Below are 24,316 nucleotides of genomic sequence, written 5' to 3' on the forward strand. Positions count from 1 at the left end.
TTTTACAGATGAAGAAATAAGCACAGAGAGGTAAAGTGATTTGCTCAAGGGCACAGAGGCAGGAAGAGTGGAACCGTGTTCAAGCTCAGTAGCCTGGTTCCAGAGCCACCCCACAAGATGTCCTGGCTGGAGCACAAGGGGTAAAGTGGGGAGGGGCTGTTCTCCAAAGGGCTGGGTACTATGATCAAAAAGGAGAATGGAGTAAAGGGACACTCCTTTCAGCGGTCCCCTGAGATGGCTGCTGTCATTGCCCTTGTTTTATAAAGGCAGAGAGTGAGGCTTAAAGAGACTGTCGTTGATTCAAGTCCACTGGGGACCATGTGGCAGAGCCAGAAGTTTAAGCCAGACCCACCGGCCTCCAGGCCCCTGCCTCTTCACCGTGAGAGTTGCCCAGTCTAAGTGCAGAGCGCAGCATGGAGGCAAGGAGCCCTGGAGGGACAGCGGCGGCAAGTGGGGAGACCACTCCTGCAGCTGGGGACCAGGGCGTGCCAGCAGACCGGGGTGTTGAAGGGACAGGAAGCAGAGTCTTTGGGGAGGGCCCTAAGGATGTGGGAGACCAGGACATCAGATTGGGGTGTCTGGGGGTGAGGCTGAGGAGTAGGACAGCCCAAGAGTTAAAGTGTCTAAGGGAGGCTGGGCCGGTTGGGAGCACATTTGTGAACCGGCCACACGGTCACCCTGGTTGTCTGCCAGCACCTTCCAAAGCTGAGGAATGACAGATAAAAGTGGGGTGCTAAAAGGGTCCTCTGACAGCCGTGTGCACAGGCAGAGCTGGAGAAGCTGAATGGAGGCCAGGAGGCAGGGAGGAGGAGGGTTCCAGAAGAGGCTGGGCCGGTACTGACCCCTGGGAGGGCAACAGCGATGGGGGACGGGACGGATGGGGATGGGGTGGGGCAGTCTGGGAACTGGCAGCAAGTAAGCAGGAGGCCGGGGCTGTTCACAGCAGTGGAAACTTGGAAGTTAAGATTTGGTAGGTGAGAGGGAGGGGTGTGGAGACAGAGTCAGGGGACCAAGCAGCTTGGCTGTGGCCAGCGCTTCCCAGGAGGCACATGTGGACAGGGAGGAGCAGTGATTGTGGACTGTGTTGGAGAGGGGACACTTGTGAAAATGGACTGTGTTGGAGAGGGGACACCTGCTACCTACCACATGTGCGCTTGTGCCGGGCGCTCTCCTGTCTCTTAGAATAAGGCTCTTCCCACTTCTATCCACAGTGTGCAGGAGAGGAAATTGCAACTCGGCGTGTTTGAGACACCTGCCTAAGGTCACAAAGTGGCAGAGCGAGAACTCTCTCTACTAAGGGTCCTCTGCAGTCTGCAACCCTTCCAACCCTGCTTCTTAGAAAGGTCTCTAACCTTGCTTTCAAAGCAAGTTCCTATCAGCAATTCAGCAGGCAGGGTGGGGGCACCACCCATTCCACAGCTGAGACAACCAAGGCTCTGAGAGGTTGGTGCCGCTCTGCCCTGCGGTACAGGAATTACAGAGTAAGTCCGCAGTGGAGCTGGGGCCAAGCCCAGGGTGCCTCCCGCCCACCAAATTGGCTCTGGGTCCTCTGCAAGGCAAGGCTTCACAGCACCCCACCCCACCCCCCGCCCCGGGTGCCGCGAGTCCAGGCCTGGTTTTGCATCGGGCCCTGCTGAGAAGGTGAGAAGGTGTTTCCTCCTCCTCCTCCCTGGGCCGCTGCTCTGGGCTGCTGATTGAGTCAGCCTTAGTCCCTCACTGCACGTCTCCTGAAGTTCAGCCCTGAAACTCGGCTGCCAGGGGAGCCGAAGTCACCCTACGAAGGTGTCTGAGCCATACTGGACCCCTCCAGGTAACATACCTCAGGGCCAGGGTTCCCTGCCAGTGTCAAATGGGTAGGCACTTCCACCTGGTATCCTGGGTACCCTCTGGGGCCTTGGGTGTGGGAGGAGGTAGGAGAGGGTCTGGGACTGGAACATATTGACCAATGGGTCTGTCCCATAGGGTCGAAACAGAGTGGGGAGGACGGGACACTTGGTTCTGCCTCTAGAAGGAGAAGGGGCTGGCAGGGAGGGAGGCGCTGCTGGGGACCCCAGGCTTATACCTGCAGGACAAGGGCAGGGTCGGTTCTGCAGAACATCCCCCACCTCCCTACTCAATCACACACACCCGGTGGTCCCCAGGGCACCAGAGCACACCCCACAACACAGCCCAGTCACATATACAGCACAGGAGGAAATACACAGTGCACGCGCCACACAACGCTGTCACCGGAAAGTTACTGAACGTACCAACACAGACAACAGTCACCCACGCGGCATCATATTGTGACATGATGCACAGACACACACGCATTGATACAATATTCACACCCACACAATAAACAGCCTCCTAGATCCCACAGTATGCAGGTCTCAAAAGGGCACAACGTAACACAGAGACCTCAACACAGCCTTGCACACCATGCCACAGAAGAGCCCCCGACCGTGCATTTGCAACACCCAGCACTTTGAACACAGCAGATGTGCAGGAAGTATTGTTAACATTGGGCACATGGGCATTCACAGTGTTATACATGGTACTCGATATAGACATTCGGGAACCCCAAGCCCTGGGGTGAGGGTGGGGCAGCACAGGGAGAGGGCTCTCTCGGGCTTGACTCAGCTGGGCGGGCACAAGCCAGGACCTGCCTGCAGAGCACCCTCTTCTCATCTCAGCCTTGCCCGGTGCCCTGGTGTGGGAGAGGCCGGGAGGGGCAGCAGGGGAGGAGAGGCTGCCCAGCGGGCTCACGCCATGCCTCTGCTCTGCCCATGGCCCAGTCATGGGTCTCTTGCCGCGTTCACATGCCCCTCTGAGCTTGGCAAATGTTTTCCTTCCGGAGTCACCGTGGTACCTGAGCAGCCTGGGCGGCTTTGCCAAACTTGGCCTCCACCTCTGGGACCCCAGCCAGGTCCTGGGTCAGGGCAAGGGGGAGAACCCATGTGGCCCAGAGGAGAGGGGCTCAGGGGCTCGGGGAAGAGGGCAGGGGTGGCAGTAGGGGCATCCCTGGCTGGAGACCTCAGTGGGAGTGGGTGCAGTGGTTACCTCAGAGGGGAGGAAGTGGGGGTGTGGCTGGGGAGGAGATTGCTTCAACAGGAAGGCCAAATGGGCCAGGGCAGAGTGGAGGTGAAGGGTGGAGGGAAGGAACCCATATTGGGAGGTTCCCCGGGGCAGGAGGGTGAGCAGATGTGTGTGTGTGTGTGTGTGTGTGTGTGTGTGTGTGTGGGTGTGTGTGCCTTCCCCATGTGTGTGCAGGTATATTTCTGCATTCAATTAATCAAACTTTTACCAACTATCTGTTGTGTATAACATACGGGGTTTTGGGGTGAGGCCCTGTCCCTATCTTCAAGGAGCTCACAATCCAGTTGGTGGAGGGGCAATTTCTGTGCAAAAGTCAGTGTGATTTGTATGAATCTCAGGTCATGTTTTTGTCCCCAGGGTGATTATACATTCTGTGGGTCCTCGTGTGCAGGTTTAAGAAAATGTTAGGTACAGGGGCACCTGGGTGGCTCAGTCGGTTAAGCCTCTGTCTTCGGCTCAGGTCATGATCTGGTGGTCCATGAGTTCAAGCCCTGTGTCAGGCTCTGTGCTGACAACTGGGAGCCTAGAGCCTGCTTCAGATTCTGTGTCTCCCTCTCTCTTTGCCCCTCCCCCACTCCCACTCTGTCTCTCTCTCAAAAGTAAATAAACATATATATTTTTTTAAATTTAAGAATATGTTAGGTACATGTCCTGGTCTGGGCATGGGTCTATATGGGACTATAACTGCATAGGGTCCTTTGTGGAGGAACATGTGTCCATGTGCCTGTCTATGCAGGTATCAGTGTGCCCATGTGTACACCTCCCTGTGGGTAGTTGTGTCTTCAGTGTCAATGTGTGTGCATGTGTGACTCTGTACACGTCTTCAAGTGTGTCTATGCGTGTATTCATGAGCCGGTGTATGCACGTGTCCCTGGGGGTGCATCATGCCACCTTGATCTAACCAACATTTGGGTGTATATTTGGGCAGAAAAGGGCAGTCGGGGCGCCTGGGTGGCTCACTCGGTTAAGCGTCTGACTCTTGATCTCGGCTCAGGTCTTGATCTCAGGGTCATGAGTTCAAGCCCTGCGCTGGGCTCCGCTCTGGGCGTGAAGCCTACTTTAACAAAGAAAAAGGAAAGGCAGTCAACTCCAGGATGTGCCCCGTATTCGGGCAGGGCCTGACCTGACCTCTGGTCTGCCCCCAGGGAGCCACGTGTGCCCAGCTGGGGCACTGCCCCAGTTGATGCCCCACAGGGGTCCCCCGTCTCAAGAGGGACTCTGGACCCTGCCCTGCCTCCTCATGGCGCATGAGCCAGAGCCTGAGACTGATGGACTGTTAGACCTCAGCTTCCTGACAGAAGAGGAGCAGGAGGCCATTGCCGACGTCCTGAAGCGAGATGCCCGCCTTCGCCAGTTGGAGGAGGGCCGGGTCAGGTGAGGCAGGGCAGGGGAGCCCAGGAGGAAGGGGCCCCAGGCTCTGGGAGGCTCAGGTGCGCCAAATATCTGGGTAGTTCTTGTTTTTGCCCATTGGTTGCCTCCGCCCTTAGCCAGCTCAGCTCCTTACCCCTCCCAAGGTGGCTGCACCAGCTCCCTTACCAGTCTTCCTGCCTCCCAGCTTGCCCTCTCTGAGCCCCTGGTCATGCCGTGCCCGGAGCTCCCCAGATCTGTTCTTAATATCCCCTAGCAAAACCTCCTCTGTTTCCTCAGCATCTCATGTCAGGGCCAAGCTCCTAAGTGTGGTCCGCAAAGCCTCCCTGATTAGTCCCTGCCAGCCTCCCCGATCTCATCCTCCACCAGCAAGCCCCACACCTGACACACATAAAGTGTCCACTACAGCCACCCAAGTGCTTAACAGTCCCCGAACACACCCTTCACTCCTATGCTGTCCCTTCTTCCTGGAAGAAAGAGCACAGTGGCAGAAGAGCATGGGACTTACAAGCAGCGTTTGGGGACAGACAGACACCTCTCAGCCATGTAACCTTGGGCAGCTTACCCGACCTCCCTAGCAACACTCTCCTCATCTGTAAAAGGGGCCTAAGGAGCACTACCTCATAGAATTAGGAGGAGGGATTATGCACAGTAGTCATTTAATGAATGATAATGATTCTCCTTCTCTGCCAGGAGAACTCCAATTTGTCCTTTAAGAAGCAATTCAAATGTCACCTCCAGTGGGAAGGCCTCCTAGATTCCCACAGGCAAAGCTGGACCTTCTCATATCCATCATGGCACCTACCTCATTATAGTGTACTTATCTACTCTGGATGCAGTCTTCCCACCAACCCGAGCTCCTTGACCCAGAGTAGGGATCGAGTCTGATTTGTTGTGTCCTTGCATCCGGGTCCAGGGCCCGGCACAGAGTGGGTGGCAGGAATGTTGGTTGGGTGACAGCCATCCCCTCCCTCATCCTCCAGCAAGCTCCGGGCCTCGCTGGCAGACCCCGGGCAGCTGAAGATCCTGACGGGAGACTGGTTCCAGGAAGCACGCTCACAACGGCACCACCATGCCCACCTTGGCTCTGACCTTGTCCGAGCCTCTATCCGCAGAAAGAAGAGCTCCAGGGGTGAGAGGAGATCCCTAGGGTCGGGCTGGCTGCACACAGCCCAGGGCACTGGGTATACATGGACAGGAAGATAGGGCCCCTGGTACTGTGTGTCTTTGGGTGGGCACCACCCCTCCCAGGAGCAGGAGGTAAGTGAGCATCTTCGAAGGCCAGACTTCCTGAGACTGAGGGTTCACAGAACTTCTCACCCAGGCACGGGAGACCAGGCTCCAGGCAGCGATAGGGAGGCTGAGGCTGCGGCTGCTGAAGAAGAAACTGAAGAGGAGCTGGAGCCCAGGTGAGGAGGGGTGACAGGGAGGGGAGGGTGCCTACCAGTCCCCTGGGGCCTATCCCCTGACAGCCACCTCTCCCTTGTAGGCTCCCCACGGATGAGGCCCCCCAAGAGATGCTCAGCCAGGCTGAGGTGAGTAATGAGTCACTGAATGAGCTGATGAATGAATGGGATGTGAGAATCAGGAGATCCTGGTCTGGGCCGCTGTCATCCTCCTCTGTCCAGTGGAGATATGGACCTGGCCTCTAAGGGAATCTCAGAAGCCGGCTATTAGAGGTGGTGTGGGACGGAGCTGGGCGAGGTCCAGGACTCAGACACTACTGTCTGCCACCAGTGGGACCCTGGGAGTCAGGCAGGGCAGGCCCTGACATGTGAGGGGGTGTGAAGTACAGGCCCAACTGGTCCTGCAGCTGCTTGCCAGCCCTGCCTTGAGGGCTGTGCTGAATCTGTCTGGAGTAGCCAGCTGAAGCCTCTGACCTCTGACCCCACTGTGACCTTTGACCCCTTTGTCACTAGACCCCACTGCGACCTCTACTTGCTTCTTTCAGGAACCTGATTCTCCCTCACCATATGTCCCCCTAAAAACTTCAGAGCATGAGGAAGAGCCCCAGGCCCAGGAAGGTGAGTGGGAGGGTGTGCATTGGGGAGTAAAGAGGTTTCGGGGATCAGAGTCTAAGTGACCCCAACCGCCTGTGGGGGTCACCTTCTCTCTCACCTTCTCTCTCTCTCTCTTTCTTCTCTCTCTCTCTCTCTCTCTCTCTCTCTCTCTCTCTCTCTCTCTCGTGTGTGTGTGTGTGTGTGTGTGTGTGTGTGTGGTCTCCTTGGGCGTCCCGCAGCACTGGGGCCTGAATCTGCAGGTCACCAGGGTCGCAAACCAGTCCCTACAAATTGGCTCAGGGGCGGGCAGGAGAGGGCCACGCTCAGCAGCTTGTGCCCCATCCCAGCCCCGGGCCCAGGGGCCCCACAGGTCTACGCGGTGGAGGCGGACCCGGAGCCCAAGCCGCGGTCGCGGGGAGAGGAGCCACCGCCTACTACAGCCCAGGTAGGCGGGAACGGCCCGCGGCTGCTCCCAAGACCCGGAGCGGATTCTGGGCGGGCAGTGCCCTTTGCCCCAGACTTTAAGCCGCCTGGGAAGGGGCTGGGAAAGAGGGGGCGCCCGGTCACTTCCCCCCTCCCCAGACCCAGGCGGCGCCAGAGATCCTGGAGAACGGAGAGGAGGCCCCGGGGCCCGGCCCCTCACTCGACCGCATGCTCAGCAGCAGCTCCTCCGTGTCCAGCCTCAACTCCTCCACGGTGAGGGGTGAGGGCGAGGACCTGGGGACGCGGGAGACCGGTGGGGAGGGGGGCGCCTTCCTTCCGTAACTCCGCGCGTGGCCCGGGCCTGACCCCTCCCTCGCCCCCCCCCGCCCCCCGCTCCTCCCCTGCGGCGACCTGAGCCCTGCCTGCCTGCACGCTCTCCCTGACCTGCACCCTCGCCCGCAGCTGAGCGGCAGCCAGTTGAGCCTGTCCGGGGAGGCGGAGGCGGGCGCCGTGCAGGTGTGCGGCTCTGTGCACTTCGCGCTGCGCTACGAGCCGGGCACCGCGGAGCTGCGCGTGCACGTGATCCAGTGCCAGGGCCTGGCGGCCGCGCGACGCCGCCGCTCGGACCCGTGAGTGCCCGACCCGCTCTCGCCGCCCCACCCCACCGTTCTTCGTGACCTCAGTTTCCTCGTCTTCAAAATGGGGAGTATCAATGTCCATGGGAGGCGTGGGTGAGATAACTCCTGGGAAGCGCTGCACGGGAAGCCGTGCTCCCCGGCTGGAGCTGGGGAGGCCCACTGGTGGGGGGGGGGGGGTAGGCGCTGGAAGGGTCCCCCCACTCAGCTCCAGTCCTCCCCTCCCCCTGCCTCAGCTACGTCAAAAGCTACCTCCTCCCGGATAAGCAGAGCAAACGCAAGACGGCGGTGAAGAAAAGAAATCTGAACCCGGTCTTCAATGAGACTCTGCGGGTGAGGCTGCGACGACCAAAAGACTCCCCCATTAATGAACCCGACGGCCCTTCCTGCGGGGGCCGGGTGGCAGGGACCGCCATAGTATGGTCATTGCAGGTCGCTCCGATCCTCCGTTCTGCGGGAGGAACGGCAGGGAGGCCCTCCGTCCATGCGTTCTCCAGTGGGTCAGTCTAGTGGTGGGCATGGCGCTAGTCCAGACCCCCATTTAATGGCCTTCGGGGCTCCCCCGGATTCCCTCGTGCAAGGAGAGCGGTAGGACAGGAGCGTACACTCCCGCAGCGCTGCAGCGGGGGCCAGCCGCGGTGGTCCATTAAAGCGCCCTTCCTGTCCCCAGTACTCCGTCCCGCAGGCCGAGCTCCGGGGCCGCGTGCTGAGCCTATCCGTGTGGCACCGCGAAAGCCTTGGTCGCAACATCTTTCTGGGCGAAGTTGAAGTGCCTCTGGACACGTGGGACTGGGGCTCTGCATCCACCTGGCTTCCCCTGCAGCCCCGGGTGAGGCAGCTGGCCCGCATGGGGAGATCTCCCACCTGCACCCTACCGAGCTTTCCTCCAGCCCCACTCAGACTCCGCCTTAGGCCTCCCCTCCCCTCGGGGCTACCTTACTCCCACCTTACTGCTCCCTTAGAGGGCCTGGCCCCCGACGGCCGGTTGGGTGCCCCCGGATGGCCGCGCCCGGTCGATGTATGGAGACCCCACCCCTTTGCGGCCCCTTCGGCTTGGGCCTGCTCCCGCCCCTGACGAGACCGCCTCTCGCAGGTCCCGCCCTCTCCCGACGACCTTCCCAGCCGCGGGCTGCTCTCTCTGTCGGTCAAGTACGTCCCCGCCGGCTCCGAGGGTGAGTGACCGCCCGGCGAGAGGCCGTGCTGGACCGGCCCTGGGAGGAGGGGACCTCCAGTCGCGCAAGGGCGTGGAGCCTCGGGCCTGAGCCGTGTCTCTCCGCAGGCGCGGGACTGCCCCCCAGCGGGGAGCTGCACTTCTGGGTGAAGGAAGCTCAGGGCCTCCTGCCGCAGCGCTCAGGAACCCTGGATTCCTACGTACAATGGTGAGGGGCATCGGGACCTTCGCGCTTCCCTTCCTCCGCGCCCCCTCCTCGGGAGCGCCCCACCTCCAACAAACCCCTCCTAATCAACCACCCTTGATCCCCCCAGTCTGATCTTTGACGACTGAGCGGGGGTGAAAGGGACGACTGGAGCAAAGGCCTGTCAGGGAAGTTAAGGACACCCTTGAGGAGCTGCATTTCAGAGTGACTGGCTCTTCCCTGAAAAGACCTGGAAGGCCAGGCTGTGGGGCTTGGCCCTGAACTTGCAGTTCAGTGGTTTTCAAAGTACCCTCTAGGGGTCTTCTAGGGGTGCCTCCAGGTGGTACCCCACACTCAGAGAGTGAAATGGAGTTCAGCGGATCAGGTTCTGAGCTGCAGACCCAGATTCCATCACGGACAGTGTTGTGCTTTGACTTTTTCAGTGATATTTTATCTTGCAGAAAGGGTTCTGAGGCTTTAAAAAGTTTGGAAACAACTTTTGGGGGCAGCAGGGAGCCAATGAAGGTCATTGTGTGGGGAAGTAGCAGAGACATTACTCCAGGGTCTTATGAATAAGAGTTGTAACTTTTCTTTTTTATTTATTTATTTTTTTTGGGGGGGGGAGTTGTAACTTTTAAAGGCAGGAGGCCTGAGAGGTGGCTGGCGCAAAGATCCCCGAGTTGGGAAGGTTTGAGGCCGAGGTCTCAGGCAGCAGCCAGGGGACATGGACATTGTGAGGGAAAACGGGTAGGATTCAGTGAATGGTTGGTTCTGGGTCATGTGATTGCCAGCCCACCTCCCCCCACAGTTCAGTGCTGCCTGATGACAGCCGGGCCAGCCGCCAAAGGACAAGGGTGGTGCGACGCAGCCTCAGCCCTGTGTTCAACCATACCATGGTTTATGATGGCTTCGGACCTGCTGACCTGCGCCAGGCCTGTGCTGAGCTCTCCCTCTGGGACCATGGGGCCCTGGCCAGCCGCCAGCTGGGGGGTACACGCCTCAGCTTGGGCACAGGTGAGTGGGGCAGGGCCCTGGGGAGATCTGATGCTGAGAAGCAGGGGCTCCGTGTGTGGCCTCGGGCACTTCTCTGCCCTCTCCTGGGCTTTGGTGTCCACTGAGAACTGGGAGTGGAAGTGCATAATCTGGGACCAGGCAGGTGTTCCTTGAGACCTGGGGTGTCCGGTGTGACCACGGCCTCCACCCCTGTCTGCACATATCTAGGCAGCAGCTATGGGCTGCAGGTGCCCTGGATGGATTCCACACCAGAGGAGAAGCAGCTGTGGCAGACACTCCTGGAGCGACCATGCGAGTGGGTGGATGGCCTTCTGCCACTCAGAACCAACCTGGTCCCCAGGACATAGTTCTCCTATAAGCCACCCAACTCCTCTCGGGACCCCCATCTCAGGGCCTGCCCTTGGCTAAAACCAATAAAGTTTATTCTAAGGGCAGCAAGGGGCTGGTGTCTGTTTGGGGGTGAGGGTGATGTCGGGAAAGGGTGATGGTAAGTGAAGGAGAACAGGTGAAGGAACTTTAGACTCAGATGGAAAGACCTTAGGGAGCTGCTCCCAGGAGCCCCTGCCCCCACCCCTTACTTCGGAAGTTGCCAAGGCCCAAGTGTACAAAGGTGTTCTGTTTAATAGTCTTTGCCTGGCGGTACTTGATATGCTTGGGGCATCTCTATGGTTGATTCTGCCCCCTGGGGCTAGACCTGGGCCCTACCCTGCCCCCCATCCAGCTGGCCTCCTCCAGTTGACCCTGAGTCCTGGGGCAGGTATATCAGAAGCTTCTCGTGTCTTCTCCATTCATCCATCCTTGGGTCTAGCCTCTTGTCTCTGAGCTCTCATTCAGCCTCTTGGGGGCCAGGGGTAGCCGGCGTGGATCCTGCTCGCTGTGCCAAGATGGCTCTCCAGATGCGGCATACCATCCCTCCCCTGGGGATAGCAGGCTCAATGTGGCTTGCCAGAATAAGGTCCTGGGCCCTCTCTAATACCCACTGTCTGCCTGATGCCCTCTCTGTCCCCAGAGGACACTGGTTTCCCTGTAATTTCCAGGGAGGAATCCAGGCAGGCATGTAGCTGGGGGTCAGGATCTGACCAACACGAAGCCATATGCATGGGTCATCCTTGGAGGGCCCAGGACATACCTGATGCGGGTGTAGATGAGGTCATCTCGAGTGGCACAGGTCAATAGGGTATGGAGGGTGAAACTATGGTTCAGCAGCTGATTGTGGACAGAGACCCGGATGCAAAAACAGTGGAAGAAAAAATCAGAGAAAGGTGTGTTCAGAGACTCAGGTACTAGCTGTGTAGTACCACCAATATGCTAGGGCAAATACCCCTTTCGGGGCCGCAGTTTTCTCATCTGTACCATGGTGGGGGGGGTGGGTATACTAAGTGCTCTTCCCACAGTGAATTCTCTGTGTGAGGGGAAGAGAGAGGGGAAGTGAGAAGAGCTGAAAGATGGGCAGAGGTGGAGTCTTTGGTCGGTGGGGGTCAAGGATAGCCAGCACTCTCCCCCTCACCATCTGGATGGTGCCTGAATCCACATTCAGTTCCTGTAGCCACTGCACCAGGCCCTGATCCACTGTGAGAGCAGCTGTCAAGGAGGAGTCAGGTGGTGAATCCAGGGGTACTTCCTGCCAGAAGCTGCCTCACACTCACAGCTAGTGTTCACCAGCTCACCTGGGGCCTCGGAGGCCAGGGCAAAGATCCCTGCCTTCCCGCTGACCTGCTGTAGAGCTTGTTGCACCAGGGCCTGGCACTCCCGCTCCTTCTCAGCCAGGACATCTCGAAGCCTGTTGGAGAATGCAGAGGCTGGGAGAGTAGAATAGCCGGAGGAATGAGGGTGAAGCTGGCTCAGAGGGTATGGACAAGGCCCAGGGGCTTTACCTGTCAGTTTCTGCTCGCAAGAGGCTCAGCTGCACCATCAGGGGCGGGGATCCCTGCTCTGGTTCCCCAGGGAGCCGGCTCAACTTGACCAAGGTTTCCTGCTGCTTGGACTGGGGTTCCTCTTCTTTACTTGACTCCTCTGACCTCGGTGGGACCGCCTCCGTCTCCACCTCTGCCAAGCCAAGTGACTGGGGTGAGGTCAGGCAGGGAGGGAACGCCCATCTGGGATCCCCAAACACTGGGGGTAAGGCGCAAGGCGCCAAGGCGCTGGGTACCCGCCAGGCAGTGCCAGTCTGGGATAGGCCCGTTTGGCCACGCCCCACCCGTTCCTTTCCGCCCCTGCAGAGCCTAACCCCTACGGGCCACGCCCCCTCCCGGCCCCATTTGTGCTCGTCACGCCCCCGAAGGGGTTTTACCCTCGCTGGCCCGCCGGCCAGCTCCATTCGGCCCGCCTGGGCCCAAGACAGCCAGGGCTACCCGTACAGCTCGGCTGAGCAGCGAGTCCAGTACGAACATCCAGTGTGGGCGGATATGGCGCCTGCGGAGGATCTGCTTCACCTGGAGAGGGAGAAAGGGCGCTTGGCTGAGTCTCAGATAGAGGTGGGGCTCGAGTTGGAAAGCCCTAGAAAGCCTTCTGCCAAAGGCTAGTCGGGTAGGCGGACTTGGGGCCGAGGGAGGGGCTGGGAAGTTAGAACTGGGTAGATGTCCCTTTCCTGCGGGCTCTATCTTCACAGGGAGGACATGCAACCTTGCAACACCAAGTCCTTGCACATTCCCAGGCACAGGGAGTTCACTACCTCTTATTAGGCAGCCCTAACTTCAAGAAAGCTCCCTCACCGCATCCGGGAAGGCGAAGAGCGGTCCATGCAGAAGCGCCGGCCCGAGGCCTTGGGCCCGCAGCTGCCCTTGCAGCGCCCGCAGCTCCTGGGCCAGCTGCCGACGGTTGGGCGTGTGGATGTGCGCGGCGAGGCAGCGCAGCAGCTGTTCCACATGATTCCTGCCCAGACGGGGACCCTGAGAAGGAAGAGGGGTTGTCAGTGGGTGTTGCCGCCTGAGTCAAGAGAGTTGCCGGTGGGTGGAGGAGTGAGGGAGGCGGTCCGCAGGCTTCCCGTCCGCGCTCGACCGCCAGGGAGCGCTGGGGCGGCCGCACCCACCTGTTCCTGCTTCAGACGCAGATTCTCCGCCAGCGTGGGCAGCTCCTGCTCCAGCACCGAGGCCAGCATGGCCCTGCGCTTGCTCTCCTGGTGCAGCAGGCTCAGCCCAGAACTCTCCTCGGGGGACGTGGGCTCCTCCGCCCCGGGCTCCTCAGGCACCCTAGTGTAATGGGGAGCTGCCGGTGGAGGGCGGGTAGCAACACCGGCCAGCCACCTCCACCCCAGGGTTTGAATCCTGGCTCTTGTATTTTTATGCCTACCTCACAGGGATACAAGAGATAAGCCTGGCACTGAGGTGGCACAATAAATAGAAGAGCATCTGGGAAGAGGCACCAAATGCCATCCTTGCAGGTGGCTGGAGGTGCCCAGGCCGGGCGGGGTGGGGGGCTTCTTCTGGAGGGAGTACAAGGGCAAACCCAGATGAGGCAAAGTCACTCTCAAGACCCTGGGCTCTCACCGGAGCTGGCTGGTGTCTCCATAACTGAGGCAGCGCTTGGGCGGACTGGGTGGATGCTGAAAGGGAGCCTGCGGGCACGGGAATGTCTGGGACTGGGTGGTCGAGTCGGCCGAAGGAGTGGGGCTGGCTGAAGGGGCATCTGAGGGAGGGACATGGCTGTCAGCATGGGCCCCCGTTCAGTCTTGTCACCTCCACAACTCTTCTGCCCTCACCCCAGCGTGCCCCCTCCCTCCACTTGTGTAGTACCTGAGGGTCGCGGTGCGGGTCTGGGGGAGCCAGGGCTGCGGCTCCTCTTCCCAGGCTGCAGGAAGGGGTCCCCCAGCAGTGCCTGAGCACTGGCTCGGAGACGGGGGTCTGGCTCAAAAGTTCGGAGAAGGAAGGTTTGGGCCTCCGCTGACAGAGAAGTGGGCATTGGCGGATGCACCTTGTACATGCCCACCTGGGAAGGGTCGGGGAGGGTAGACAGAGGTCAAGTTTAGAGGTGTTCAAGGCCCAGTCTGTCCCCACCCGACCTCATGAGCCAGGCCATGGGGGGTCTCACCTGAAACATGGCAGCTTGCGGGCTCCCTAGCTCATGGAAGGGTGGGCGACCTGTGGCCATCTCGATAACAGTGCAGCCCAGTGACCAGATGTCAGCTGCCTTCCCATACCCTCGTGGGCCCTGGTCAATGATTTCTGGGGCCATATACTGTAGGGTCCCTAGGGCAGGAGCAGTAGCAATAGGGCTCACCTAGGCTTGATCACTGCGGGGATGGCAGGGGGCTCTATCATCCTCTGGCCACCTGCGCCCACAGTGAATTCTGTCATCCAAACAGTTCCCATCACCTACCCTGGTGGTCAAACACCTGTCCTGAGTTTCCTCACTCATCCTGGGCTCTATCACATTCTGACTCCTTCACCCCCTGGAGGTTCCATCATATATCCTGGACAGCATCATCCACTCTGAACTCTGTCACACACTTTAGCCCGCATCGACATTTCTGAGCTCCATTTCAGGCACTTAAATTCACCATCATCAGCTATCCGAGCTCCAGTTCTAGATTCTATCACCTCACCTCTGGCTTAGTCACCAGCCCTAGGTTACATCCCCCATTAGGGCTCTAACTCCGTGGCCAGGAGAAACACCATTCCCTGAAAGGTCTTAAGAGTTCTTCTGTCCTAGGTCAGCACCCCACTGACCCCACCACCCCACACCCCACTACCTGTGAAGGTCTCAGTGCAGGGTGTGATGCCTGCCAGCCTCTTGGACGTGCCGAAATCAGAAATCTTGAGCAGCCCACTGAAGGTGTTGATCAGTACATTGTCCCCCTAAGTAGAGTGGACATTGTGCTCAGTGCACATCAGGCTGGGCTTCTGATGGCAAAACCGGACCCTATCCTGGGATCCCATCTCCTAGAATCCCAGCCTGACCCCACCTCTATCGGCCTCCTCCCTCTGCGATCCCACTTATGACTCCTGGGACCTGGCACCTGGTTTGCCTTCAGGTCTGAAGTTCTTTCCTTCCCTAGGGAGCCTCCTTGATTAAATTCCCCACCCTTTGCAAAGGGGTCTGCACTCTTAATTTAAACTGTCAGTCTCTGTCTGGAGCCATATCTCCTCCTGTCCCCCTTCACCAGTGAGCCAGGTGGGCCAGCTACAGGGCCTACCTTTTTTCATTTTTAAAAATTATTATGATGATTATGCTTTTTAAAAAGTCATCTTTATAATTACTTTATAATAAAAGCCAAGGATATAATTTACATACAGCAATTTTTACCATTTTCAGAGCATAAGTCAAATGGCTTTGACAAATCTATACAATTGTATAACCACAACCAAAATAATAATATTGAACATTTCCATTACCCCCAAAGGATTCCCTCATACTCTTTTTTTAAAATGATCTCAGGAATAGAACTTAGTGATTCATCACTTACATATAACCCCCAGTGCTCATCCCAACAAGTGCCCTCCTTAATGCCCATCGCCCATTTAGCCCATCCCCCCACCCAACACCCCTCCAGCAACCCTCAGTTTGTTCTCTGTATTTAAGAGTCTCTGATGGTTTGCTTCCCTCTCTGTTTTTATCTTATTTTTGCTTCTACAGGGCTTACTCTGATGTCGCTCTCTCTCTTTTTAATTTAATTTCTTATTAAAAATTTTTTATATTTATTTTTTTAAGAGAGAGAGACAGAGTGCAAGTGGGGGAGGGGCAGAGAGAGAGAGGAAGACACAATCCGAAGCAGGCTCTAGGTTCTGAGCTGTCAGCACAGAGCCCAACGTGGGGCTCGAACCCACGAACCATGAGATCATCACCTGAGCTGAAGTCAGACGCTCAACCGGCTGAGCCACCCAGGTGCCCCTAATTTAATTTTTTTTATTTAAAAATTATTTTTTAATTTATTTTGAGAGAGAATGAGAGCAGGGGAAGGGCAGAGAGAGAGAGAGAGAGAGAGAGAGAGAGAGAATCCCAAGCAGGCTCTGTGCATCGGCGCTGAGCCCAATGCGGGGCTCAAACTCACAAACCATGAGATCACGACTTGAGTCAAAATCAAGATTTGGACGCTTGACTGTCCACTCAGGCGCGCTCTCTCTTTTTTAATGGTTATTTATTTATTTTGAGAGAGAGCACGTGCGCATGAGCAGGGGGAAGGGCAGAGAGAGAGAGAGAGAGAGAGAGAGAGAGAATTCCAAACAGGCTCTTCGCTGACAGCGAACCCGTGAGATCACGACCTGAGCTGAAACCACGAGTCGGATGCTTTAACCTACTGAGCCACCTAGGCGCCCTGCTTACCTTGATGTCTCGATGCACAATGCGGTTGTCATGCAGGTAGCTGAGTCCCTGCAGGATCTGGCGGGTGTAGAAACTGATGGTGCTCTCATTGTCCTGCAGGGGTCCCCACACTGACCGCAGCAAGGAGGACAGGCTGCCTGGGCAGAAGCAATCCGAGGTCATCACTGGCGCCCACTTACTCCCGCCCTCAGCTCTCTGCTCAAGGCCCGGGCACACCCATGCCATGACCCAGACTCCATCACCACCCAGCCGCACTGTGTCAGCTAATGCCAGGCTACGCCACCCACACACGCTAGGATTCATCTTCCCCAAGGGTTTCCCACCCCTCCCTGGCTCCATCCCCATGCCTCGCGCTTCCAGTTCCACTTGCCATCCCACGCAGGGCAGGTACCTCCGGGCACTTCTTCCATGAAGATCTTGAGGTAGCCGCCCTGGCTGGCGGAGCCCAGATAGCGCACAATGTTCTTGTGGCGAAGGCGTTTGTGCAGCGCGATCTCTTCATGCAGGGGTTGAGAGAACCTGGGGGCAGGTAGGGAGAGACCAACAGGCGAGCTTGGGGCAGAGACGCTCCCCCAACTCCAGCAGCAGCCAGGCCACGCCCCCAGGACCTGCCCCAACCACAAGCCCCTCTCTGACCTTCCCCACCCTATCTGTCACCCAGCCCACAGGCCCCTCCGGACCCTTCCGCCCTCCTGGTCCCTGCCGTTCTGCCCACAGGCCCGGGCCCACCGGGCATCTGTAAGCCCGACCAGGAGGGCATCGCGGTTCCCGCGCCTACAGTCGCGCCCCCAGGACCCCCCTCAACTCGTGGTCCCGGCCACCTGGGCCCCAGCGAGCGCCGAGCCCCTCCCGCGCGGCCCCGCACGCCGCACCTGCTGTCCCGCTCCGGGATCTCCTTAATGGCTATGCGCACCCGTGTGTGCCGCTCGCGGCCCGCGTACACCGCCCCGTAGGTGCCCTTGCCCAGCACCAGCCGCTCGCCGGTCTCCGTGTACTCGTAATCGAACTGGGGGGCGGGGGGGGGGGGATTGGTGAGATGGGAGCTCAGCAGGGGCCCGGGCCCTTCCTCCTCCCCGCCCTCCCAGCCCCCTTCCTCACCTCCAGCACCTCCCCCACGCCCTCCGCCTCCTCTGTGGGCACCGTGGAATCCGGATTCGTCACCACGGCTTGGATCAGGCTGCAGAACCTGAGGGTGAGGGAGGTCAGGCCCACGGGAGGGGTAGCTTGGGCGGAACCGTCCCCTCCGATGCCCGGGGAGCACCCAGGGGACATGTCCCTTCCTTTCCCTCACTCCCCTGGCACGCCCCACCCCCGCCGCCCTCGGAGAAGCTTCGCGCACCACTGGCAGTGCCCTACGCTGGGGAAGCACAGCTGCACGTCCTGAGCCGGTGGGAGCGCGTAGAGGAAGCAGCAGCGCTCGTCCCTCTTCGAGGTGCTGAGAAGGGAAGAAGATCCCCAGTGAGCGCCCGGTGGCTGGCAGTGCCGCCCCTCCGGGGACCTGGACGCCCCTGGTCTCGCCCCTCACCTGACCCCGCAGATGGAGGCCACTGGGAAGGTCCAGCTGGATGGAATGTCCTGGGAGAAGAAGGTGGGTCTGAGGGGGCTGCTGGGGACTGGGAGAGTGGCTTGGGGATGGGACAAAGGTTCTAGAGAAGGGGTGCACAGCAGTGAGGGGTGGGGGGACCTCAGCGGTGACCTCACCTCGGTTTCGGGCTCCAGCAGGCTCAGGGTCACTGCGCTCACCGGGTCAGCACCCTGAATCTCGAGCCTCGCAGGCAGCAGCACCTTGTTCATCTCCAGGACCAGCACCTGCAGGTGATGAGGAAGGGGCTGGGTTAGAAGGGGCCTGCCCCTCTCCCAGTCCCACACTCCCACTGGGCGGCCTCACCAAGCACTGGTCCCCTTGGGGACAAGCCGTCTTGAGTGGCTGACAGGACTGTAGCAAAAAGCGGAGCCAAAAGTGGGCACGGTGCGGGGGTCCTTCAAGAAGCTCTAGCGTGGGTCTGAAGTGTTGGTACAGCAGGAAGGTTTCCATCATGGACACCAGGTACCTGCAGGCACGGCCTCATCCTCAGCTCAGCCCAAGCCCCGCCTGGCACTGCCAGGGAGAGCAGACTGGCTTGGACGAGGCCAGAACATGGGCACTGGGTGCGGCGGGCACCGGTCTGGAATAGGCCATGTCGTTGGCTCCAGGGCTCAGGCTGGAATGCCAGCGGACATAAGCGCGGGGGCTGGCAGCCCAGGCCGGGCCAAGACTGTGGAGGGGACCACCTACCATATGGGAGCATTGAGCTTGTACAGCTGCTCTGCAGCCAGCGCCACCTGGGCGAGGTCATTGGCGAGGATCTGAGCTCCCAGGTAGAAGCCTACATCCCAGTAATACTGCATCTTTTCCACACAGCCTTTTCGGGCCAGCAGGCAGCCCAGCTTCATGCCTGGGAGAGAGCGGTACGGGTCCTAGGGAGTGTGGCGGCAGGTGTGGGCAAAGCCCAGGTGTGGGCCACAGCATCCGTGTGGGCGGGAAGGTGGAACTAGGTGAGGGGCGCGGTGAAGCGCTCGACTCTTGATTTCAGCTCGGGTCACGATCTCACGGTTTGCGGGCTCGAGCCCTGCGTCGGGCTCTGCGCTGATAGCACGGAACCTGCTTGGGAATCTCTCACTCCCTCTCCCTCTGATGCTTTGCCCCTCCCCACTGGTGCATTTTCTCTCTCTCTCTCTCTCAGAATAAATAAACATTAAAAATTATTAAAAAAAAAAAAAAAAGAAATAGCTGAAAACTTTAGTGGGACTCTCAGATGGGAGTAGGAGCTTCGGCACAAGGAAGGTTTGGGGAACAAGTGTGTGCAGAATTCAGTGTATAAGGAACACAGGTGTGGCCTTAGGCACACCTGTGGGTTCAGGGCTCATGAGGGCCCAGGACAGGTATGAGGGTCCAGATGTGGGTTCGGGAAGAATAAGTCCAAAAGGGGACAAGGCCACTCCCAGCTCCGGCCCAGCTCCGGCCCAGTGTCCTTTCTCCCCATGCTCTCCCCTGGCCCCTCAGAGGCCCTGCCACTGGGAGGAGGGGTGCAGGACGGACTCACCTATGAGCTGGAGCTCCTCAGAGTCCTCAAAGCGCTGCCCAGCAGCGATGAGCAGCACAGCTGCGTTGATGCCCGAGTGGAGGCTGGGCTCCACATCAAAGGCCTTGCGATACCTGGGGTGGGGGTGGGGACTCAGGGCTGGGCTGATGCCCACAGGCCCGTCCTTCAGCCCACTGCCTACCCACTGGCGCCCCTTACCAGTGATAGGCTTGCTCCCGGTGCCCAGCGTCCTGGAAGCCAGAGCTGAAGAACATGTCCTTGTAGACACGGCCGCACATGCAGTACAGGTCAGGTGCCACGGAGCCCTCACACTGTACCAGCGGCAGAAGCACAGCCAGGGCCTTCTCCCGGTCCCCAGGCCTGTTCCTCCTAGGGAAAGGGGAAGATAGGCTGGGGACTTACCCGATGGCCCCACCCCCTCTCTACCCAGGAACCCCTAGACCCTGAACGGCAGGGCCCCTTCCAAAGGCCTGACGGTAATGAACCCAGAATAGCTGTGACTCTGGTCAGCACTGATGTCTCTAGAAGTAACGATCCCAGAGAGAAGTGATTCCTAGCAGCTGTGACTCGGAGGAAGCGTGACGGCGGGAACTGCGACCGCTCCAAGGGCAGCAGCGCCACCCCCACCCCACTCCACCCCAGAGGCAGCAGTGACAGGACAACAGGGACCATTTGACCTCGGTGTGACCCTGGTCAGCAAATTCCCTGAATGGCACTGATCCCAGACGGCGGTGATGTCACACGGCAGAGACCCATGTCCTCAAGTGGCTAGGACCTGAACGTGGCTCTGCCACTCACCGGTTGAGGGCGAACGTGTAGTGGAAGCAGACGTTGTGCTGCTGGGCCACGTCACAGGTGGGCAAGGCCTGCAGCGTCTCCACCAACTCGATGATGGCTGAGTAGTCCTGCGGGAGGGCACGGCACACACTGGCACGATGGCCTCTGGGGGGGGGTCCCATCGGCCCCCAGACCCTGAGGAAAACCTTGAGTTGGGGTCCCCTCCCATCCCTGACACCCCATCTTCCCACCCACCACACCTAAGGCCCAGGAGGCAGTGTAGACACCACACCTTTCACAGAGAACCGACCGTGTGCCCCAACTTCCCTGCTGCTCTGGGAGACAGCGACATGATCGTCCCTGGCCACAAGTAAGGAAACTGAGGCTCAGAGACATCAGGTAATTTGCTCAAAGCCACCGGTGACTGAGGGGCACAGCCCGGGGATGGACTCGGGCTCCTCTGACACGGAATACCGCTGCCCTGCCTGCCTCTCTGAGCACCACACACCTGCACATCGCGGTAGGAGAGCAGCAGGTTCATGATGATGTCGGGGCTCAGCAGCTCCACGCTGTCCAGTCTCCGCTGCAGGCGAGCCAGCTCCTGCCGCAGCTGCTGCCCGCAGAACCGCTCCCGGGCCTGCCGGATGTCCTGCCGAATGGTCTCCCGGAAGTAGCCACTATCGCCCCCAGCAGAGGAGGGAGGGGGAGAGAATGATGGGGCCTGTCCCTCAGCCCCAGCCCACCGGGCCCTCACCGGCCTCCTCCTCCTGCGCCCTCTCTGCGCCCCATTACCAAGAGTCCGTGGGCGTGGCCTCCAGCAGGCGGGCGAGCCGGCCCACCAGGGGTGTTAGCAGGGCCTCCGTGCCCACCCCGGCCTGTACCAGCCCATCAGCCAGGCCCCTCAGGAGGCCTGCATCACCGCACAGCACCCGACCCGTGGCTGTCACCACATAGGGGATCAGTGTGTAGCTGCCAACACAATCCTGGTGGGAGGGAGGCAGGAATCAGTGCAGGTCAGGGGTCAGCACCAGGTCAGAGAGGGGCACTGAAGTGGTCAGCACCAGTGGGGATGGGGACAAAAGAGAAGGGGCACACTTCATGAAGGCTGGCCGTAGGGAACAGAGACCCACATGGGGAACTAGTGAGGTCAGAGGTGACTGAGGAGGCCAGAAAAGGTAGTGGAGGTCAAAGGGCACATCGGAGGGAAGGGTGGATTCTGCTCACCGAGTTCTTCTGGAAAACATCCTCCTGCAGGGGACAGTCAGATACTGGTATTCTAGGTAGGCACCACCCCAGGCCCTGTGCCTACCCCCACCAGCCACCTGGCCACCTACCCGAAGGGCCTGCAGGTCAGGGAGGTCAGCCTGGGAGCAGAGGAGCACGTTGTTGGTCATGCTGAAGCTCTCACGCACGCCGAGGTGGTAGAACAGGGAGGGCTGTGCCAGGGAGCTGCTCACCTCCAGCACCACCACATCTGTGGGCACAGAGGTGGAGGCTCTGAACCTTGAAGCCTGGCTGGGTGGGGAAGGAGCCTGGGGATCCACCCTGGCTCGGTCGGTGTTCCCATGTGACTCCCGCAGGGTCCCGTTTTGCTCTGGGTCTCAGTTTTCCCCTTCTAGGCCCCTCTAGCTCTTCTACAGGACTGATGATATCTGTGGTGTTGCAGGAGAGGATTGGGCTCAACAGGCTGGGACCCTCATCCCACTGTTCAGAACCAGTGAGCACTGAGCATGGAGGAGAGGAGCTGTGCACCAGCCAACAGCCTGTTCCGCGCCATTTGAAAGGCATTCGAAAGGTGTGGCGCAAACACAGAAGTCCCCTACCCTGAGTCCTCAACGCAGTCTCTTGAGAGGGGCGGGCACCAGCAGTGTGTTTAGACAATGCTGTGCCTGTGTGCGTATCGCTTAATGTTTCTACCTCTGTGAGTGACAGTGGCTGCGAGGGCCTGCGTGAATCAACATATGTGCGATTTGTGAGTCTAAGAGTATGTGTGTCTTTGTATCCTCGAGGTCGCGTCAGCCTTCATTTTTAGGCTGCGATTTTAGGGCCATCAGGCAAGCTCGGTTCCCAGACTCTTGGATGAACAAATAAGTGTCAGGGGCGGGGCGCCTGGGTTGGCGGAAGGGAGGGGTGACCAGAGCGGGAATAGCCGCCTGTCTGGCCCCGCCCCCGAGCGACCCAGCCCTGCCTCCAGTTCCGCCCACTACCTCGCAACCACTGGGGCCTCACAACCTAAACCCCCTCGCCCAGAATCCCGCGCCGATGGATCCCTTGGCTTTTCTTTCGGCCTCTCTAGCCCGATCTTCCCAAGTAGTATGCTACCTCCCCTGAACTCTAGCCCCCCAAGTACGGCCCCTTTCCCTACTCCAAGCTCCACCTCCCAGGATCCTCCCTCACGAGCTCCGCGTGAGATCGTCTTGAGGCTGAGCCCTCCAACCTCACTCCTGAGATACCACACTCTGTCCCGCTCCCAGCCTCGCCCCAATCCTAACCCCAGGCATGGTGCCGACTCCAGAGTGCTTTAAGCCCCGATCCAAGGCCGGCCGCGCTCCAGATCCCCTAAATTCCACTTTTATCATGGCCCTACCTCGACCCCTCAGCCTAGCTCACCTTGTGCCCCCCAGACCCCATGCCCATCTCGGGGTCTCCCCGGAATCGCCGAACCACGCCCCCTTCGGCCCTCCCCGGGACCCCCCCAAGCCCCGCCCCGGCTCCTGACCCCGCCCCCAGCGCGCCCTCACCCGCGTTGTAGAAGGAATCCAGCGCCGCGGTGTCTCCCAACGCCAGCGTCCCGAAGGGTAGGCTGCGCAGCTGAGGTCGCGGTCGCGGCCCGGGGAGCTGCGCGCAGGCCTCGCGCAGGCAGCGCAGGGGCAGCGGCTCCGCCTCGGCTCCAGCCTCGGGCTCCACCCGGGGCTGCGGCTCCCGGGTCAGCACATAAACCACGCTGAGCGGCCGGCTTCGCGCGCAGCCCCGGCCGGCGGGCGCGGTGGGGGGCCGGCCCCGGCTCAGCGCCTCGGCGAGCGGGTCCTGCCAGCAGCTGCCGGCGCGCTCCAGGGCTCCAGACCGCTGGCACGGCCCTGCCATGCGGGGGCGCTCCGGTGTCAGGCGCCCGGCTCTGGGCACCCGGGGCGGGGCAAGAGCCAGTGGCTACGGATCCAGGGATCTCAGGATTGGGAATCTCCTACGAAATCTGGAAACCCAGAGTCGGTCAGAGGCCCTGTTCCGGGAATCTGGAGCCCAGGGCCAAAGCCAGGCTCCGACCAAAGGTCCTGAAGATCTGAAGTGGGGATTGGGTCCCGAGAATCTGGAGCATCCAGTGATCCGCCGCTCGGAGTCCCGGGAATCGGTCTGGCCGTGTCCACCACCCGGACTCCGCAGGAAAGAGTCCGCCGTCGCTCTCTCCTGCCCTCACATGTAGGCCGGGCCCAGCCCTTTCCCGGCCGACTGGGAAAGCTCCACCCTCGGCCCTGGGGCAGCGCCGCTCCCTAGCGGCCCGGGACTTGGCCTCTCCCCTCCCTCCTCTCCCGCCAGAACCTCTGAGACTGGCCGCTTCCGGAACAGCCTGTGCCCCTGTGCAGCCAACCACTGTGGTCTACTACACGGCAGGAGCTTTTAAGATGTGTGCCCAGGCAAGGGCTAGGAGGGACTTGTGAACTTCAGAACCCGCCCCCCCCGCCCCCCCCCTCCCCCGCGCCGTGCAGGTGTCTGTGGAATGAAGGGATCTCCAGAGAAGACCAGGGTGTGCAGAACACAGCGAAGGACATATATTTTCCAGGGCTCCACTGTGCAGGCAGAGAGGGACTAGAATGGGAGAAACCTGCTCCTTTGCCTGCCAGGAACATGGTACTTGGCATCTGAGCCCAGGCTTTTTTTGCCTTTTGCCAGGAGGCTGCTTTCCCCAGCATCCAATCTGCTGTGGAGCCTTGCTGACCTTTGACCTCCACCCGGAATATGACCATGGGACCTGAGTCCCCACACCCACACTTCTCTTCCTACCCGAAGAAGAACCCGAAACCTCAGCCCTTGGCCTGCCACACCCGCGCAGCTCCCCAAATCCCTAACCTCCTGGTGTTGGCGAGGCAGCAAACCTCAGTGGGCTCTGAAATCAGGAACTGGGGACTTCGTCTCCAAGATCACTCAGTTCCATGACGGAGCAGAATGCAAGCCCACGACTGCCTGTCAGACTACAGTTATTGTGCTCTGTGTGTTGCTCTGCCACTTTCTAGAATGTGACTCTAGCTAATTAAGGGCTTAATAAATGCTAACTCAGTAACTGCTGTTTCGCTGCCTTGTTACCCTGTGGAAGAAAAACGGACCTTCCCTCG

General features: G+C 59.7%; 2 protein-coding genes across 4 annotated transcripts; one reads left to right on the forward strand and one right to left on the reverse strand.

Moving 5' to 3' along the window:
• Nucleotides 1–1,682: 1,682 nt before the first annotated feature.
• SYTL1 (synaptotagmin like 1) lies at nt 1,683–10,307 on the forward strand. Its single transcript, XM_045476238.1, has 15 exons — nt 1,683–1,810; nt 4,224–4,452; nt 5,430–5,578; nt 5,771–5,855; nt 5,936–5,981; nt 6,398–6,470; nt 6,794–6,891; nt 7,029–7,142; nt 7,332–7,498; nt 7,741–7,837; nt 8,175–8,333; nt 8,598–8,676; nt 8,784–8,883; nt 9,668–9,873; nt 10,081–10,307. The coding sequence occupies exons 2-15, from the start codon at nt 4,262–4,264 to the stop codon at nt 10,218–10,220; spliced, it is 1,704 nt and encodes a 567-aa protein (XP_045332194.1). The 5' UTR covers nt 1,683–1,810; nt 4,224–4,261; the 3' UTR covers nt 10,221–10,307.
• On the reverse strand, nt 9,424–24,255 carry MAP3K6 (mitogen-activated protein kinase kinase kinase 6). 3 transcript variants are annotated; one of them, XM_045476236.1, is made up of 29 exons: nt 22,733–24,255; nt 21,326–21,465; nt 21,216–21,239; nt 20,784–20,974; nt 20,500–20,668; nt 20,013–20,119; nt 19,413–19,583; nt 19,215–19,327; nt 18,407–18,566; nt 18,020–18,182; nt 17,833–17,940; nt 17,657–17,706; nt 17,471–17,566; nt 17,230–17,317; nt 17,004–17,137; nt 16,523–16,650; nt 16,132–16,268; nt 14,561–14,666; nt 13,900–14,057; nt 13,605–13,797; nt 13,359–13,497; nt 12,902–13,061; nt 12,585–12,761; nt 12,164–12,305; nt 11,748–11,919; nt 11,541–11,653; nt 11,381–11,454; nt 11,003–11,079; nt 9,424–10,790 (listed from the first exon to the last, which is right to left on the reverse strand). In XM_045476236.1, exons 1-29 carry the CDS (start codon nt 23,073–23,075, stop codon nt 10,700–10,702), a joined length of 3,924 nt encoding a protein of 1,307 aa, XP_045332192.1. In that variant the 5' UTR covers nt 23,076–24,255; the 3' UTR covers nt 9,424–10,699. The 3 variants fall into 3 exon arrangements, with proteins under 3 accessions (XP_045332192.1, XP_045332191.1, XP_045332193.1); XM_045476235.1 differs by having other exon boundaries at nt 16,502–16,650; XM_045476237.1 differs by lacking the exons at nt 20,784–20,974; nt 22,733–24,255 and having other exon boundaries at nt 16,502–16,650; nt 21,326–21,440.
• Between the last annotated feature and the right edge of the window lie 61 nt (nt 24,256–24,316).

The sequence above is a fragment of the Leopardus geoffroyi genome, chromosome C1 (genome assembly GCF_018350155.1).
Source record: "Leopardus geoffroyi isolate Oge1 chromosome C1, O.geoffroyi_Oge1_pat1.0, whole genome shotgun sequence".
Classification (NCBI taxonomy): domain Eukaryota; kingdom Metazoa; phylum Chordata; class Mammalia; order Carnivora; family Felidae; genus Leopardus; species Leopardus geoffroyi.